This window comes from Miniopterus schreibersii (assembly GCF_964146895.1).
Source record: "Miniopterus schreibersii genome assembly, chromosome: 3".
Taxonomy (NCBI): Eukaryota; Metazoa; Chordata; class Mammalia; order Chiroptera; family Miniopteridae; genus Miniopterus; species Miniopterus schreibersii.
In genome coordinates this window covers 54623339-54641075 of record NC_138103.1, presented here as the reverse complement: position 1 = coordinate 54641075, position 17737 = coordinate 54623339, and the positions used below count along the sequence as shown (strand labels likewise).

The 17737-nt window shown below is 34.0% G+C and overlaps 1 protein-coding gene across 5 annotated transcripts in view; it reads right to left on the bottom strand.

Moving 5' to 3' along the window:
* Positions 1-17737, bottom strand: part of ARB2A (ARB2 cotranscriptional regulator A) — a 308143-nt gene that overhangs the window by 149299 nt on the left and 141107 nt on the right. For all 5 annotated transcript variants that reach the window (XM_081132496.1, XM_081132498.1, XM_081132499.1 and 2 more), the window contains one exon: positions 356-475. In XM_081132496.1, coding sequence (XP_080988622.1) covers positions 356-475 — 120 coding nt within the window. The remainder of the gene's footprint in view (positions 1-355; positions 476-17737) is intronic.

Sequence of the window (17737 nt, the reverse complement as noted above, 5' to 3'; positions counted from 1 at the left end):
TCGACTTATGATCCAGGAGATCACTGTTTGATTCCTGGTCCGGGCATATGCCTGGGTTGCAGGCTCGATCCTCAGCAGGGCCCAGCGGGGGTGTGCAGGAGGCAGAAGATCAATGATTCTCTGTCATCATTGATGTTTTTATCTCTCTCTCCCTCTCTCTGAAATCAATAAAAATATATTAATAAATAAATAAAGAATTATATTATTTTTAAATGTTGTAAAACTACTTACTCAAAAGACATTATTTTCATCCATTATAAAATGATTTAAAGTAATGATGCCAACAAATAGGGAGTAGAAGTGGTAAACCTATAAGGAGTTTGGGGATTAAAAATACAGTTAAACGTGCACTTACCAGTTCAACAAACGCAAGTCCTCCATAGCTGTGAGCAACAAAAAATACATTCTCAGCTGCAGACTGAGCTATGAAATGGTCCCACACGTAGACTGCATGTTCTTCAGGAGAACCATTTTCCTATAATAAAAACAAATATTATATATTACATACTGTATCTAATTACTATCATAGTAATCACAAATTAAATCATGTGCTTGTTTATGTAGCATAAGAAATAAGATGGTTATGGCTTATTCAAAATAATAATACAAAAGGACTACTTCGAAAATTCAAAATAGAGAATTATTATTTTACTATTATTAAAATATTGCTAAACTTAACTGTTACTATAATCTTTTGAAACAAAATATTTAAAATGAGCACATCTTTGAGGGGAAATTGCATTGTGCGTATATCTGAGATATTAAAATATATCTAAGGAAATCAGTTACATAGCAGAAAATTATTGATAAAACTGTAACACTAAGAAAATTCAGGTACAATTCTATATGTATATCTGAAAATATTTATATTATATGTACATCTTGAACTATGAAATTTTAAGTATCTCTGTAAGCTGAAAATAAGCAGAAATTAGCAACAAATATTTTCTATTCACATTATTTAAAAATATACTTAAAAAAATGATTTTCCAAACAAATTTTTTTTGTAGAACTGGGAGAAACCTGAGCATATAAACCCAAAGCCTTTCACATTTCTCCTAAATTACTAAACCTTAATAAATGTATGCATGTTGCTTTAATTCCAAAAGTTCTATAACTTCATTTACTTGTATTTATTTCTATAGCTGACACATATTGTGGTAAAACCTGAATAATGTGAAAAAGAAAAACAAACAAACCAAAGAGCTAAATAATACTGATCAGAAAACAAACTGCTAAAAACTAAAACAGATCATGAAAATGTTTTGTACAAATATTTTCTGAAAGCTTTAACACCAAAAGATTAATTGCCTAAGAAGGTTTATGTGAATGGTTTCACTTGCCACCTAAAAGCTGTTGTTCCCTAATGTCAATCTCTGCCTTAAATTTCTCTCCAGAGCTCCAGACCCAACTCATTTCTTTTTGGATGTCCCACAGATACTTCAAACTCAACCAATTCAACCCTGTGCTAAAAACTTCCTCTATGAACCTATGTCATTGCTTTTGCTCCCTGCCTCCAGCTAAATTCTGAGCATATTTTATTTTTCCCTCCCTCAAACTCCACATATAATCAAACATTAAAATGCTGTCGATTCTGTTCCCAACTGTCTCTTAAGTGCATTTATTTCCTGTCATTCTCATTTCCTCTGGCTTAGCTCAAGCCACCATCATTTCACTTGTTGATGGCAAAGGTCTCCAGCCCACTTTCCCTGCTTCTAGAGCTGCCTATTTAAATGTTCTCTCTCTGGGTCTAATTCTGTAGTGAGGAAAACTTTTCAAAAATGCAAATATGATCATGTTCCCACATTACTCACTTCCTGCTTAGAGTCCTTCAAAGTTTCTTCACTGTCCTCAGAATCAAGTTTGAACTCAGTATGTATGATATCGAGGCCTTTCATGATCTGGTTCTGCCTTGAACTATATCTCTCACCATTGCCCTGAAAAACACTATGATTCATAAGACACCCTTTTCCCACCATGAGAGACAACAGAGAACACTCTCTGTGTCCCAACTGCAGGAACAACTTGCAGTAACTTAACTGTGCCATACTTTTGTCTCCGGGCTACTTTCTTTGCTTTCAAAGTGACCCCTGTGCTGTGCCCTCACTTCACTCACCACCTTGACCTACATAATTCCTACTTGTCTTCTTCCAAAATCAAATGAGACATCACTTTCTATCAAAAGTCTTCCCAATTATCTCCAAGGATAGGTAATGTCCTATAACAAAATCTTGTGCGTGTTCCTACTATTGCATTGAATGATTTCTGTTGTAATTGTTTGCTAGATTATCAAATTCTTGACACCAAGGGCTGTGGTCTTGTTCATAAAATCTTAGGGTAATAAATAATGAAAAAATAATTATCTTCAGGATGATTAGTTACAACCTTATAGTCATATACTGATATACAAATTATACTGGGAGAACGGGTGTAAATTGGAACAATCCAGACAAAAGCCAGACATCTGGTCTCCCTAGTTTTATCTCACAAAGAAAGAAATGTATACGGAATATAGTAAATAATAATGTGATAACTATGTGTGGTGCCAAGTGGGTACTGGAAATATTGGGAGGGAACAGTTTGTAAACTATATGTTGTATACCTGAAACCAATACAAAATAATACTGAAAGTAAACTGTAATTGGAAAAAAAAAAAAAAAAGTAAAAGCCCCATTTCCAATACCCTCTCCAAAAAAGCAAAGAAATGTAAAAACAAAACAGAGAGACAGATAACAAAGTTTCTACATGCTGGTGGTTGGCATAATTAGCAATCTTAAATACCTGTGATGATCCTAAATATTCTTCTATGTATGGACAGAATATAGACATATAGGAGATTAGATTACACTGTCCCCACAAGGCTCTGTGCTGGAAGTGGGAGAGTAAGGAGTAAGCTATGATCCTGGTCTCTAATGTGTTTGCAATTCCATAAGGGTGTTACATAAAAATATAAGGGGTGTAGTATGTGAGAAGTGTTACTTTCTCTACTCCTGACAGACTGTCTGTCTTAACACCAAGTCCAATGGGCCCAGTATAAATCCATATGATCTGACCTCAGTGAGGTTTTCCCTGCTTTCTTCTCACACTCACCAACTCTTCCTTGAGAGCCTACCTGTCCCATCCTTTCCATTCCTACCTCATTTTGGACTTTCTTACAATAGATTCCTAACAAGTCTCATTTCTTCTAGTCTTTCCATTTAAGCCTATCTTTCCAGCCTTTCTTCTCGCTATTTCCTAGGACCTCAGCTCCATGACAATCTGGTTTACGCATTAACAGTTTGCAACCCCTAGACAAAACTCTATTATGGAATTCAGTCTGGGATCTCAGAGGTAATGCAGCTCAGATAAGACAAAACCTTAAGGCAGAGAGCACTTCCAAGGTAGCATTTCCAGTGATTCGAATATATAGAGTGACAAGGACTATGAATACTACACAGGGTGGCAGCAGAGCGAATGGAAGGGATGGAATGAGTCATGACAAAGGAAGAATTAGCAAAACTTGGTTACTCACAGGACATGAGGGAAACTGCCAACCAGGCCCAAATGACCCATCTATGACTAAAGCAGAGCAAAGAACCAACAGTTCTTTCCACTGTTCACATATAAAGACTACTGTTTTCAGAGATTAGTATCATAGCTGAGTCTTTTCCTCCATACTCTAGGGAGACAATATCTGTTTAATAGTGGCCTGTCAGCTGTAGGAAAAAGAAACCTCAAGTATTCATGTGCCACAAGTACTTAAATATTTTCAGTCTGACTCTAAGATCTTAAATCATTCTGTAGTTTCACATTCTAAAAAGTGAGACCCAATTGAAAAAATGTCTACAATATTCACTTAGGGGGTCATCTATAAGCACAACTAAGCAATTACACAAGACTATTTGGGTAACACTTGACATCCACTGAACCTATAAAATACAGGCAGAAATGACAGTCTGCCATCAAGGCAGCACCAAGCATTCCTTTTAGGTGGGAGCCTCACAGAGGTTCCTGTAGCAGCTCACATGACTTCTGGAGTTATTTTCTTTGGCCATGGGGTGCTAGCTCAGGAATGAGGGAATCAGGCTCACTTTGGGTGGATGCATGAGTGATCGTGACTTAAAAGTTTCATACCCCACCAGAAGCCAATACCTCTTGCAACAACTCCATAGGCATGGCTTCCAGGGTTCCTGTCTGTAAATGACAAGCCCAATTACAAGAGTTACTACCCTCAGGGAAGATCAAAGCTATGGCATTTATAGTCTATTATCTCCTTCTAATCCAGTTTACCAATCAGAAGTAATTTTCTACCAAAGGCAATGTTGCCTAGCAACCACCCAATTAGAGTGGATGCTATGGTATGCTTCCCAGAACCCCTTTTAGTTATATGGCACTCATTTCCTGAGCTGTGTGAGTATTGGCCCTAAGAGCTTTAACTGAGGCGCTGTCTAGGAACTGTCCTGACCCAAAGAAAGCTGTCTTTCCTAAATTAACAATCCCACTTCTGAGGCAACTTATATCCAATGACTAAGATGATGTGGATCTATAAGGGCCCTGTCTCTTGCATCAAGGCAGGACATCTCTGAAGAGACATCTTAGATGCAAAGATCACCATAGATTTAGATGAGGCCTTTGTTGTGACTGTATGGCAGGGCAGTTCAGATCCTCCTTTCAAATTTCTTTTTTCCCCCCACTCTCTTACAGGTGTGGATCTCAAGAAAACTCCCCAACAAACTTCCTGCATGCATCTTTAAAATCTGTTACCTGGGAAACCCAACTTAAGACACTACCTTATCAGGTTTCCAGGGACATAGGGCTAGAAAGTTAACTGAAGGTCAGATTCTCATGCAGATGGGGAAAGGATTTTGCTAACCTTTGACACACAACATCTTACAAGATATATATGAAAAGTATATCTATTTACATGTATTATTATCCTGCCTATGTTTAAAACTACTTCAAAATATTGTTGGCTCTACTTTCAGCCATGGTAGATTAAATTGAATCCTGTACTATTTCATTGGTTCTTCTCTATCCTGCTATTTCTTTAATTTGCCATTCTCCTCCATTCTAGAATATAAGGTTTGAAAACCAAACTAGAAGGTAGATACTCTTTTGGATTCAAACTCTAAATACAAGGTATGCTATAGGCATTTAATAAATGACTAACAATGCCAAGGCTACTGGCGATGACACTGTTGACAAAACATGAAATGGGTTTCAAAATCAAGACAAAGAAGCATTTAAACTCCACTTAGGAAGCTAGTTTCTAATAATCTGGAATGTGGCAAATGATTGATGCTCAAAGATGTTCATCACTGTCTCACTTATAAAAGCAAATATTTGGATAAAGCTTAAATGTCCAGTAATGCAGAAATAAGTAATTAAATTATAGTTTATCTAAGTAAATATTATGTATTTTTTACATAATATTCAGTATTAGGTATTCGATGAGTTTACAAAGTAAGAAACACAGTTCATCTAATTTTATATGTGGTATAACACACTATGTAAAAAGGCTTGAAAAACTAGAATAAAAATATTAAAAACAGCTGAGTTGCCTATGCATTGTGGGATTATGAATATTTTCTATTTTTAGCTTCTTCACATTTTTCTGAACGTCCAAAATTTTCTACGAAGTGCAAGCTTTTTATAATAAAACAAGTAAACAAAAAATCAAATCCTATTGAATGGTTCCTGTTGGCTTCTTAGGGAGAATCAGCATCTGAGCAGTGTCTTTACACCTTCATAGAACAAATTCTAACATCTGGTCTGAACCCACTGCACATTTACAAGCAGCAAATCAAAAAGGTTGCTTCAGATAGGTTTAATTAAGAATGAGAATTGATAGCTGAAAGTTTGATAATAACAGAAGAAATAGAAAAAAAAAATCAGGAGAGAATATAGTACGCAATAGCCTGAGACATTTGTTACTGAACATGGTAAGAGCAGCACTGCTGTGAAATCCCAGCAACTGACAGGAACAACAGTGATCCTGAATCATCAAAAGAAAGTTAATGATGCTATGTGAAGTCCATTTTTTGAAGGACTAGTGGCATATAATTAAATAGTTTTATTAAAAAAAAAAAAAAGGTGATAAAGAATATAAACCTTAGTTAGAAAAAGCTTGGCTTCCATTATGTGACTATTTCCCAAGGCTTTCACAAAATGATGCTTTTTACTATTCAGTGTTTAAGAGAGCCAGATCCCCATCATTTTAAGATGTAACACATTCTGCCAAATATTTACTGCTGCCTACAACAGTTAAGCACAATAATGGTAGCACAGGAATTAATATACCTAGAGTGGTTTTTAATATATATTTCTGACATATTATATTACTAAAATCACAATTTTATAAATGAGGTGATGCTGTTCCAAGGTAAATTTGTGTCATTCCAACCCGCAGCCCACATTGTGTCCACAATCATTATTTATTTATAAACCATAATCCGGCAGGTGTATATTACCAGCAGTGTATTTTGAGACTAAACAGATTTCAACAGGAAAGACTTTCTAATATGCCTCAATTACAGAAATGCAAACATACTAAATCTATTCTACAGGTTCTCCATGAATTTCACATTAGAGTGCATTTTGTATTGGGTAACTTCAAGCTAGATGCTTTTTGAATATGCAAATGTGCAAAGTGCATGAAAAGAAAATAAGTAAATCCATTAATTAGAGTTTGCTGGTGGCAGAATGCATAGGATATTTACACTGTGGAATTCAGCTGTATTCAGAGTACAGGTTGAATTTCCTGATGTGCTCTTGCCATCATTAATCGTTAAATGACAAATAGAAGCGATGCAGTAACCAAAGCCTTATCAACTATGCCAGATTCAACTACCTAGGCATTGCAAGGTCTGCATTTATGATGGACTACCTGAGCTGATAACACATGGAATTATCTAAACAACATTTGCATATTTGTGTAATTATTTTCTAAGGTTAATTAGCTCCTGTAAAGCATTTCGCCCTTTGAGACTGCTTACAGTGACAGGTTCACATATTTTCTGAACCACTGCCAAATCTGACAGATTTTTCTTTGGCTTACCTGTTGCTACAAAGTTATAAAATAAAATAAGTGTGCTCCTAAAATACATACTTTAAACTTATAACTGATTTTAGGGAAAATAAAATAAAAATTTAATAAATTTAAAGGTTTTTAAAATACCCAATTTATAAAATCAAACTTTTAGATTATTTTATTTTACTTCATATAATTCTTCCTGTGATTACACTGGTAAGCATATCTACTAAGAAAATGTCTTTATCAATAATAAAACCCACCATTTTTTACTTTAACTCATACCTATGTCACTAATTTCAATTGTGTCTCACACACACACACACACACACACACACACACACACACACACACCCCCCACCCTGCACCAGCTGCCCTTAGTATTACCACTGGAGATACCAACTGGAGAAAGAACACTAATCTAAATCTTTACCTTTCCATGATAAAATTTACAAATAAAAGTTGTTTCTTTTAAAAAGCAAACACTTTTCATTAGGTAAAATATAACTCAATAAAGTCCAAATGGGAGACAGATATCCAAGTAAGACGGATTTGTGAGGATGCAAAAATGTAAGTTATCCTCTTGCACCCAACCAACTCACACGTATAAGATGGAAGGTTATATTTTTAGGAATTGGCCAGTAGGGTACCCTTCCCGAAGAAATGAAACACAAATACCATATGGCCCCAATCCAGAAAGACACACAGAAGGAAACTTATGCTTCAGCTTTAAATTTTTAGATCATTCTGTTACTTAAAATTCCTTTGTTGTGAACAACATTTACATTAGTATGTACATTAGTATAGAAAAAAACACTTATAAGAACACTTACGGTTCAAATTAATTTTATACTGTTACATGAGATGCAATTTAATTTTAATCTAGTTAGATAATTTGGTTTAAAATTTCACTTTGGCATATTTTAAATGAGTTACCTTTTAAAAAGTGTGTACCTTTGTGTTTAATGATGATTAAAGGACCAGGAATATATATGAGTGCATAAAAACAGATGGTCTAGTATACATATAAGGAAAACATCTTCAAAAATAAAGAACCATTATTTGGTCTCTAAATATTAAATTGAACCATATGAAATTACCAATATTAGACATATTTTACCTTAAAAATGGTAATTTCATAAGATTCAACTTAAATATAGTAAAAATAGATAAGAATCTATAAGCTGGAGATATCTTGAAACTATAAATTTTTCCTGCCTTTTAGGTGTCAAAATATTATTGACAGCCATCAATCTTGATAACAGTTTCAAGGCTACATTACTTGACAATATGGCTATATTAACAAATTATAAATGGTTATGAACAGAACCCATTCATAATGAATATAACCAGAGGATCAGTATTCAGAACCATATCAGACATTTGAATTTCAGATATTTCAAACTTAACATATCCAAAAGTAAACTGCATAGGTTTCCAACTCCCCACTATCTGTTCTTTTAGTCTTTCACATCTTATTAAGTGGCACCTCCAGCCATTAAGTCATTCAAGACAAAAATCTAGAAGTCACCCTTGACATAGTCCTCTCTTATATTTATCCAACTTATCCTCTCAAATGTTTTGGAATCCATAAATTCCTCTCAATTTACACTCTTATTATACCAAGCTACCACCATATTTTGATTAGGACACTGACCACCTGAACTGGCTACATGGTTTCTCTTATTTAATTAAATTACTTTATGACATAGATATGCCAAATGTCTCGATTTATAGAGATTAATTCATTTGCTCAAGGTCATACAACTTACCCGTACTACAAGCTAGTCTGTCTGGTTTTAGCATCTGAACTTCTATGCTATACCACCTATTCTTTTAAATAATGTATTAAAAATAAAGATAAAAATAAAGTACTGTTAACAAACTGCTGTGATACTGGGCTGACATAAAACCTATCTTTTTATCTGTTTAAACATAAAGTTTAAACAACAATTAACTACTAAGAAGTCAGTAAAAAAATGGATAAGCAAATAATTATGGCCCATTATTTACAGAAATGGTACCACATGCTTTGTTATTGGGCCATAATTGCCACAAAAGGGGTGTGACCTGGAAGAGGAGGTGGACAGAGGTGGTAGGATTCTTAGATTGGACAACTATGCTCCAGAGCATTTCCAAAAAAATAAACACTGATGATCCAATTCAGTTTTATAAAATTAACGATTTCCTCTCTTAGTTCTATCTCAATTCAATCATAATAATGCTTCTATAGTACATACTAAGACAGGCACAGATCTAAATAATGTACAAATATTAATTAACTCATTTAATCCTGACAACCCTATGAAATAGGTAGTATGTATCCCCATAATGTCTAATAATTGTCCTGTCTACACAAAAGCCTCAGCTCCTACAGAGTTCCCCCCAAATTGGGGCAAGGAGACCAGGCACTAAACAATCATTGGAAGCTGTTGCCCTCCAAGAAAGCACAATCACGGGGATGGTGGCTCTCATGCCCAAAATAATTAATAGGAGAGAGGGATTTGAGGGATCCTTAGCTGCAAGAGCTGTCAGCCATCAACACTCACCGGAGATGTGGGAATGAGCGTGTCAGTCTTGTGGGGGTGAGGGTTTGAAGTACAGTAAAACTGGAATCATTAATAAATAATGATGTGTAACTTTCAGAAAACAAACTGCTTCATTTCGCAAAGAAGGTCTTTTTTCATGTGACCCTGGCCCACAGTATAAGCTATCTACAGAAGCAACACTCTTGTCCCTTTTTCTTAAAGACCCTTAGCCATTTGGTTTATTGCTACAAAGAGAAGCCAACCTTGGTTATGCTTACATAGAAGGAAAGATATTAAATGTGTTTTAACAAGGCAGCATATTACAGATATGGAATCAGACTACCTACGCTTAAATTCTGGCTCTGCCATATACTAGCAATTTTCTTGAGTAAGTTTTTTAATCACTCTTTGCCTGTTCATCTGCACATATGTTGACACTGGGTCATCAAGGAAAGGTTAAATTATTTCCAGTATGCTCTATCTACAAAAGTAAGGCATTACATAGCACATTTAATAGAAATTTACAGGAGGAGGAAGGGAGGTAATCTTCAGGGAAGCAGGTATTTCCGGGGGCCTTGGGGAACTGAGGCTTTGTGTAGGCAGGACAATTATTGTTAGACATCAGTAAATCAAATGCAAATTCTTATGATTTGATATCCCTGCTTTGTAAGACACATGTTAACCAGATGGAAAGATTATTTATTTACAATTGTCAGAGACAACATATTTTCTCTCCCCTCCCCTCCCCTCCCCTCCCCTCCCCTCCCCTCCCCTCCCCTCCCCTCCCCTCCCCTCCCCTCCCCTCCCCTCCCCTCCCCTCCCCTCCCCTCCCCTCCCTCTTCCCCCCCCACTCTCTCATACTTCCATTCTTATCCCAACAGTGCCACTGAACGAGCTTTATGACTTTGAGTGGTTCGCTACCCTATTGGATGTTCATGTTCCTCATCTGTACATGGGAGGTTAACCTGGGGGACCTCTAAAAATTGTACCTTTCTCTGATAAAATAGAGCAAAAACTTTGGAAACAAAGAGAATCTGAGTTGCTATCCTCTAAGTAGGTTGAACTGAGGCAAAATAAAGAGCGGAGCAAACAGCACATAATAGATGTTTAATTTCTGTCAGAATATATTACAAAGATGTAACTAAGTTATTCATATACTTGGAATAATTATTTACTTTGTCATAAACCAGCTTCTGAAACACCTTAAAATATACTAATAAAACTATAATATTAGTACAAATGTATCATAATAATAATCTCTATGTGTTGTAATAAGACCTAACTCACCCCAACAAACATGGATATTCTAAATTTGAGAAAAATGAGGACAAGGTAGCACTTCTGGAATTCATTTATTAGAGGTCTATTTCATCTCATGATTTTAAATCTAGATATTAAATTTTGGCTTTCAATTTATATTTTTTAAAGTGTTGCTATTATGGATTTGAATTAGAAAGATTTACTTCTGTAAGAAAGATTCCCAGGAATAGGACTGTTAGATTGAAAGGTTTATGTATCTTTTAATTTTATGTTACTACACTGCTCTCTCCCATTTCTTTCAGGCTATGTGAGAGCAACTTTTTCTCTATATCCAGCCAACAGGTATTATAGCTGCTACAAATTTTTATTAATTAATTTTATTAATTAATAATTGTAAATATAAGTACTTTGATATGCGTTTCCTTATTAATGGCGACGTTAAGCAATTATTTACTAAAGTAAAAACAGGGTTTAGCACAATATGTCTATCTGTGTAGAAGTAAATTTATTGAAATAATTTAACTTAAAAAACCCCCACTTTTTAACTTGTCCGAATTTAGTGTAAAAGATTTCATTGAAATATCTATTTTGGAACGTTTCTATCCTAAGAAAAACATTTTGCATACCGCAAACCTAGATTTCTCACCACCTAAATAATTAAACTGAAAATTTAACACATTTTGGCAAAATAAATTGGTATTTTTTATCAGCAGTTCTGATTTTAAAACAAGAGCAAATATTTTCTTTATTGCATCACAAACCCAAATATAGAGAACAACTTTGCCATGCTATTGTCAGTATTTCCTATGTATAGTAAACAAATTCTAACTTACTTAAAAGCAAAATATAAAAAAAATAGTCATATTTATTTTTATATGTTGAAAACATTGCATACATTAAAATAGAAAATTCTTGATATAAAAATAAGAGCAGGGACTATATTTTATTATTATTAATTATTACAGTAATAACAGTGCTAACATCTATCAGGGGGTTACTACTTACCCACTTCTGATACAGCACTTTACATGTATTATTAACTCAGGCAGTCCTCAGAATCACACTATGAGGTAGGTACTATTATGGTTCCCACTGCACGGAAACGGCTAATAAGTGCAATTCAGGATTAGAGCACAGGAAGTTTGAGTTGTATGTATAAATCCTTACTTTTATCCTAACGCTCCCTCCACTGTTCATCCCCCACAATGGCTTGCAAGTTGAGTTGTACAATTGCCTTCAGGTTTAACTTGCACTCAAATGCTTTATAAAAAATGTTATTTAAAACAGTCTGAAGACTTTTCTAAAAGCACTGAAAGTTACTTAACTTCTATTAGCAACATCATGAATTCATTGAAACTAAAATTAAATATCCAAATTGAAAAAAGAGAGATCAATTAGTATGTCCAATAAAGAAATTCTAGAATTTTTAGCTTGCTTCCTCTTTTGAGACTACAGTATTATTTTCTTGTTCTCTTTGGCATTACTAATCAAACCACATACACTTTCTCTGTAGAATGTGTAATTATTTGTGACTAAATCCACAAGTGACGACTCTGAAAATTGGAATTACATCATGTAATAAAGTACAACTAAGCATCAGATTATTTACACATACAATTTTAAACTAAAAAGATGAATGATAAAGTAAAACAGTAGTCATTTTAGTAAGCCATGCAATCTCAATTTTAGAATCGCAGAGCAGAAAGGTTCAACGGATCCTCAGAGACTATAAATATTACCAAGGCTAGACTGCCACGTGGGGACCTTGCTGGCGCCTAACTCCTTCAACAGTATTTGGAAGTGCATTGCTTCAAATCAATAACTAATTAACAAAGTATAAAAGAAGTTGCAATGTTTCCTTAGCTCCTTGTTAAAAATGGCTTTTGGCAGCACATGGGCAGAAAGGTCGCTTTTATGACATCTCCAGGAGCCTTTCAACACCCTGCCTCTGTCAGATTAAATTACTTTTAGCAATTGTCATAAGTTAAAACAGAAGCACATTTGTTACAGCAGGCTGTCATAATCACATGGTGAGTAGTTGTTTTGATATGAATTTCTTCCACTGACCTTCTATCATATCTTAATTTTTGTGGTTGACCTAACTGGAAGATTGGGAGCATGTCTTAACTCAGAAAGCACAGGCCAAACCTTGGGGGTCTTGGGACAAGACACCAACAAATAATTGAAAAAGAATTTCCACAGATACTTTGAAAAGCACAGGCTATAAAAAAGGAATGTGTAGCTTGGACATTAAATTTAAGCCAAAATTATTCTTAAAACAAAAATACAGAATGTAAGAAAAATTAAATTTTCTATTGCATTTATAAACATGAGATTATGGGATTATCATATTGAACCAAAGGAAACATGTAGAAATAGAATACTATAAAAAATCTTAAATAATTTTAAAAGGTAAATTTCAGTAAGAATATATATTTTATAAATACAAGATATATATATCTTCTACTTGATGAACAGGCTCGGTTTAAAGCACTATAACTTTATAAAACTAATTACTAATAATTTCTAATCAAATAATATTCTTTATAAATCTGTATTAGAATAGAACATAAAAAATTCTCATAACTGAGGATATAATACTTTGATAAATCCAGTAGTAGGTGAAACAGTATTTTGAACAGTGACTGACATATGCAAATTTTTGTCTCAAAGGTAAAATAGCTTTTATTTGATTTTCCCCCCTATTGCTATAAGTCTACTCCACTCTTTAGCTATTTAAAATTTTAAGAGAACTTCATAGAAGATTAAAAAAATACTAGGTGAAAACAAGGCCAAGAACAAAAGGACAAAGAAAATGAAAAGGGGTAACATTTTCAAGAAATCCTGAACCCATGAAAACATGGTAACAGCAGCTAAACATTTTTCAAGTGCTCACTCTGAATTAGATATTGTACTAAATGCTTAATATGTTCTAATTCATTTAATCTTCATGATACCCTGGGCAGTAGCTACTATTATCTCCTTTTTACAGATAAGGCAACTGATACTTAGGGATTTTAAGTCAATTGCCAAACTTAATCCAGCTAGTGAAGTTTCTTTGACTTCTGATCCCATAATCTTAAATGAGCCCTACAGTACTTTTTATATATGTAAACAACCGCACACACACACGCTCTGTTAAAACTTCCATAACTTTATAAAACCTGTTACTAACATATGTGTAGGCATTACACATGTGTGCACAAATCTAAGAACTCTTTCTAGTTGTAAAAATAGACCTTAGGCCTGAAACTGATCTTCAGCTCTTCCAGTTCACATTATACCTGAGGCAAAAGTCAGAGTTTTTAAAATCTGATTGGCATCTGGAAAGCAGGAGGACTTATGATCAGAGCTTCCAGCACAGTTGGGAGGGGCCATGAGAATATCTAGCAAGATGTGGGCAGGCATGGGAGCATTTGTGAGGTGGGGAGTAACTGACCTGCTCAAATATCTGATGGGATCTTTCCTGTGACCAGGTGCTACGAGCAGCAGAGGGCCTGTAGACACCTGAGGACTAGGGAAGCCTCTCCTCCTGCTAGATCAGGTGATTGAGTCTTCTCCATGGATTCAACTGTGAGCAGTTAAGTTTTTATATTCTTAATCTATATTAAAGGAACTTGTATGCTTTTCCTCTATTATTATTTTTCTGAAACTTACCATCAACCTTGTGAAAACTATGATCTAAAAATTAAAATTTTGGCTCTTTTAGGAGTGTCTAATTATGATTATCTGCAAATGTGCTATAGAGCAGAATGGGCAAGGTTAATACTACATACATTTGTCATTTGGAGTTAATATGAACCTTATTTTTCCCAGAACTATACACTAACCTTACTAATTAACTGGGCAAAATGTTCCCTCAAGATAAGTGTTATAAAGGCAACTGCACAGTAGTAAGAGAGTTCCCATTTAAATAATTTTAATTCCAATGTTTACAACACATTTTTAAAAATTAAATCAATACATTTTATATTAATTGCATTTGTGGTTAATTATTAGGGATTCTAAGTCCTTGAGGGTTTTTTTCCTCCAAGAGTATATTCGGTAGCACTGAAAGAGTAACACTAACCACAAAGTAGAATTCACTCATTTTGTCAGGGGATCTGTAGTCAAGTATATTTATATTTCAGAAAGTGTTGTAGACAGGATACAACTGACTGATAAAATAGAACCTGGAATTCCTTTGCCTTTATTGAAGCCAGTGGAAAATCTTAGCAAAGTAGCTCATTTGAGGATGGTAAAAGAGATTATTTAAATAAGAATTACTTCATTATTTCATGAAATTTTGGCTTTCCAGTTATTTCCACACCTATTCATTTTACAGAAGAGAAAACTGAGGTTCATTATTTTTCACTGGTCACTGCAGTAACTTCATTGGTTAAAATTTCAGTTCTCATAAAGTTATGAACACTAACACATCTTACATTACATTTTTAAAATAAATCTTTAAAGTGACTTCAACTACCTTACTTCTTGATTCTCATTACAACCCAATGGAATAGACAGGTCCTGGGAGACCTCTTATATTCCTTCCTTTCCTTTAACTTCCATCTAATCAATTAGCATATCCTGTTCATTGGTCATCCTAACACTGTTTTTAAACTGACACTCAAACTACTTCTAAAGTCCATCATCTATTTCAACTGCCTACAAAGTAAAATTAGGCACATGCACTGGGAAATGACAGCATAAAAAGATTGGTAGTGAGAGCTGAGATAGTTACATAGATATATTACAAAGCCAAATATTTGCTATAAATATAACTATCTGTCTGCTTGCTAATGTAAAATAATTATTCTAAAAAAAGAAACACCATAGTGTAAACAAAAATTTAATCTCTATAACCTGACATGTTAATAATGATGGAGATGGGAGAAGAGAGGGAAAGAGGAGGAGAGTCATTTCTGTGGTGGTGACAGAGCTAAACTTTTACCCTGAAATTGCTGTATGGGGAAGAGGAGAGAAAAATAAAACAAGGGCTATTACTACACGGAGGCATTTCCAGATATAAACACAATAAAATCTCAGATTAAATTAGAATGACACTGGCAAGTGTAGACAGACTTTGAAAGTACAGAACAATACCCAGAAACAAAAGCAAGAATTGTAAGAGTTCAATCTATGGTAAAGGTAGCACTTCAAATCGTGGGAAAAGAATACATTTTTTAAACAAGTATTAGGACAACTGAATGACTGCTTGGAAAAAAACTTAAAGGAGATATGTCCACATAATAAACATAAAAACAAATTTCTAGGGCATGAAACACTTAAATATCATTGAAGAAAGGATGGTTTTTTTAACAAACAGGGTCAGGATAATTATCAATATGGAGAAAATGAAATTGGATTCATACTTCATTCCAAACATAAAAATCAATTCTAGACAGAATATAAACTTAAATGGAACAGGATAAAATTCTAAAGCACATGAAATAAAATACAGAAGAATGTAGTTGTGATCTCAGAGTAGGGAAGAACTTTTAAAACAAGGTATTAAAGAGTAAACCTACAGAATAAAATTGATAAATTTTAATATGTTAAAATTAAGAATCTTTTCTAAAGATTTTTAAAGAGTGAAAAGACAAACCAGAGTAGAGGAATGGTCTGTAATATGCAAATAACACCTGCAAATCAATAAGGAAAAATTAAAGAAAACAGTAACAAAATGGACACAAACTAGCTATTCACAGATAAGGGAACATAGATGGCAAATTAAAAATGAAAAGACACATAACCTCATTAGTAATTAAAAAAATACAAATGAAACGCACAATGAGATACCATATAATAGTCTCCAGATTGACACAAAAATTTTAAAGTCAGATATGAAGCAAATATACCACAGATCATTTGGTGGAACAGGTAAAGCAAAAGAAGGAAATAATTAGTTAAGAAACATTAAATGGTTCTGGCAGTTTTGAAATGCTCCTTATATGTTTAATTAGCTTCATTTGAGCTAAAAGTAGGGTCAAAACCATTCAAAACATCAAGAATAAACACCACCACATTACTGAAAATTGAAATGTTACAATTCCCCAAAAGTATCATAAACATCCACCAAATTAATTCCTTTAAAGTGATGAAATTTTAAAGTGGTTTATAACATTCAACAAAAAAATCATGTTCTATAACATCATGTAAAAGAACTCTTACCAATAATTAACATATAAATTAAGGTTCTCAAAATCAGAGGCATCACACTTCTTGACTTTAAACTATACTACAAAGCTACAATAATCAAAATGGTATGGTATTGGCAGAAAAAGAGATACACAAATGGAAAAGAATTGAGAGCCAAGAAATAAATGCACACATATATGGGCACTAATATTTGACAAAGGAACCCAATACATACAATGAAGAAAGGAAATCCTGTTCAATAAACGGTGTTGGAAAAACTGGAAAGCTACATGCAAAAGAATGAATCTAGAGTGCTATCTATATGAGACCACAGACAAAAATGAACTCAAAATGGATTAAGGACTTAAATATAAGACCTGAAACAATAAAATGCATAGAAGAAATGTAGGTACAAAACTGATGGACCTTGATCTCAGAGGGGTTTTTGTGAACTTGACCCCAAAGCAAGTGAAGTAAAAGGAAAAAAAATGAATGGGACTACATCAAACTAAAAAGTATTTCCACAGCAAAAGAAATCAACAACAAAACAAAAAGGCAACCAACTTAATGGGAGAAGATATTTGCAAATGACATCTCTGATAAAGGGTTAATATCAAACTGTTTGGGGTTATTTTTGTTGAGTTGCATGAGTTCTTTATATATGTGTGTGGATCTGAGAGTACAATGCTATGTGAAATAAGTCAGATGGGAAAAGATGAGAACTGTATGATTTCATTCATATGTGGGATGTAAAACAGAAAACTACAAATTAACAAACAAAACAAATATACAAATATAATGAGACTCTTAGATACAGACA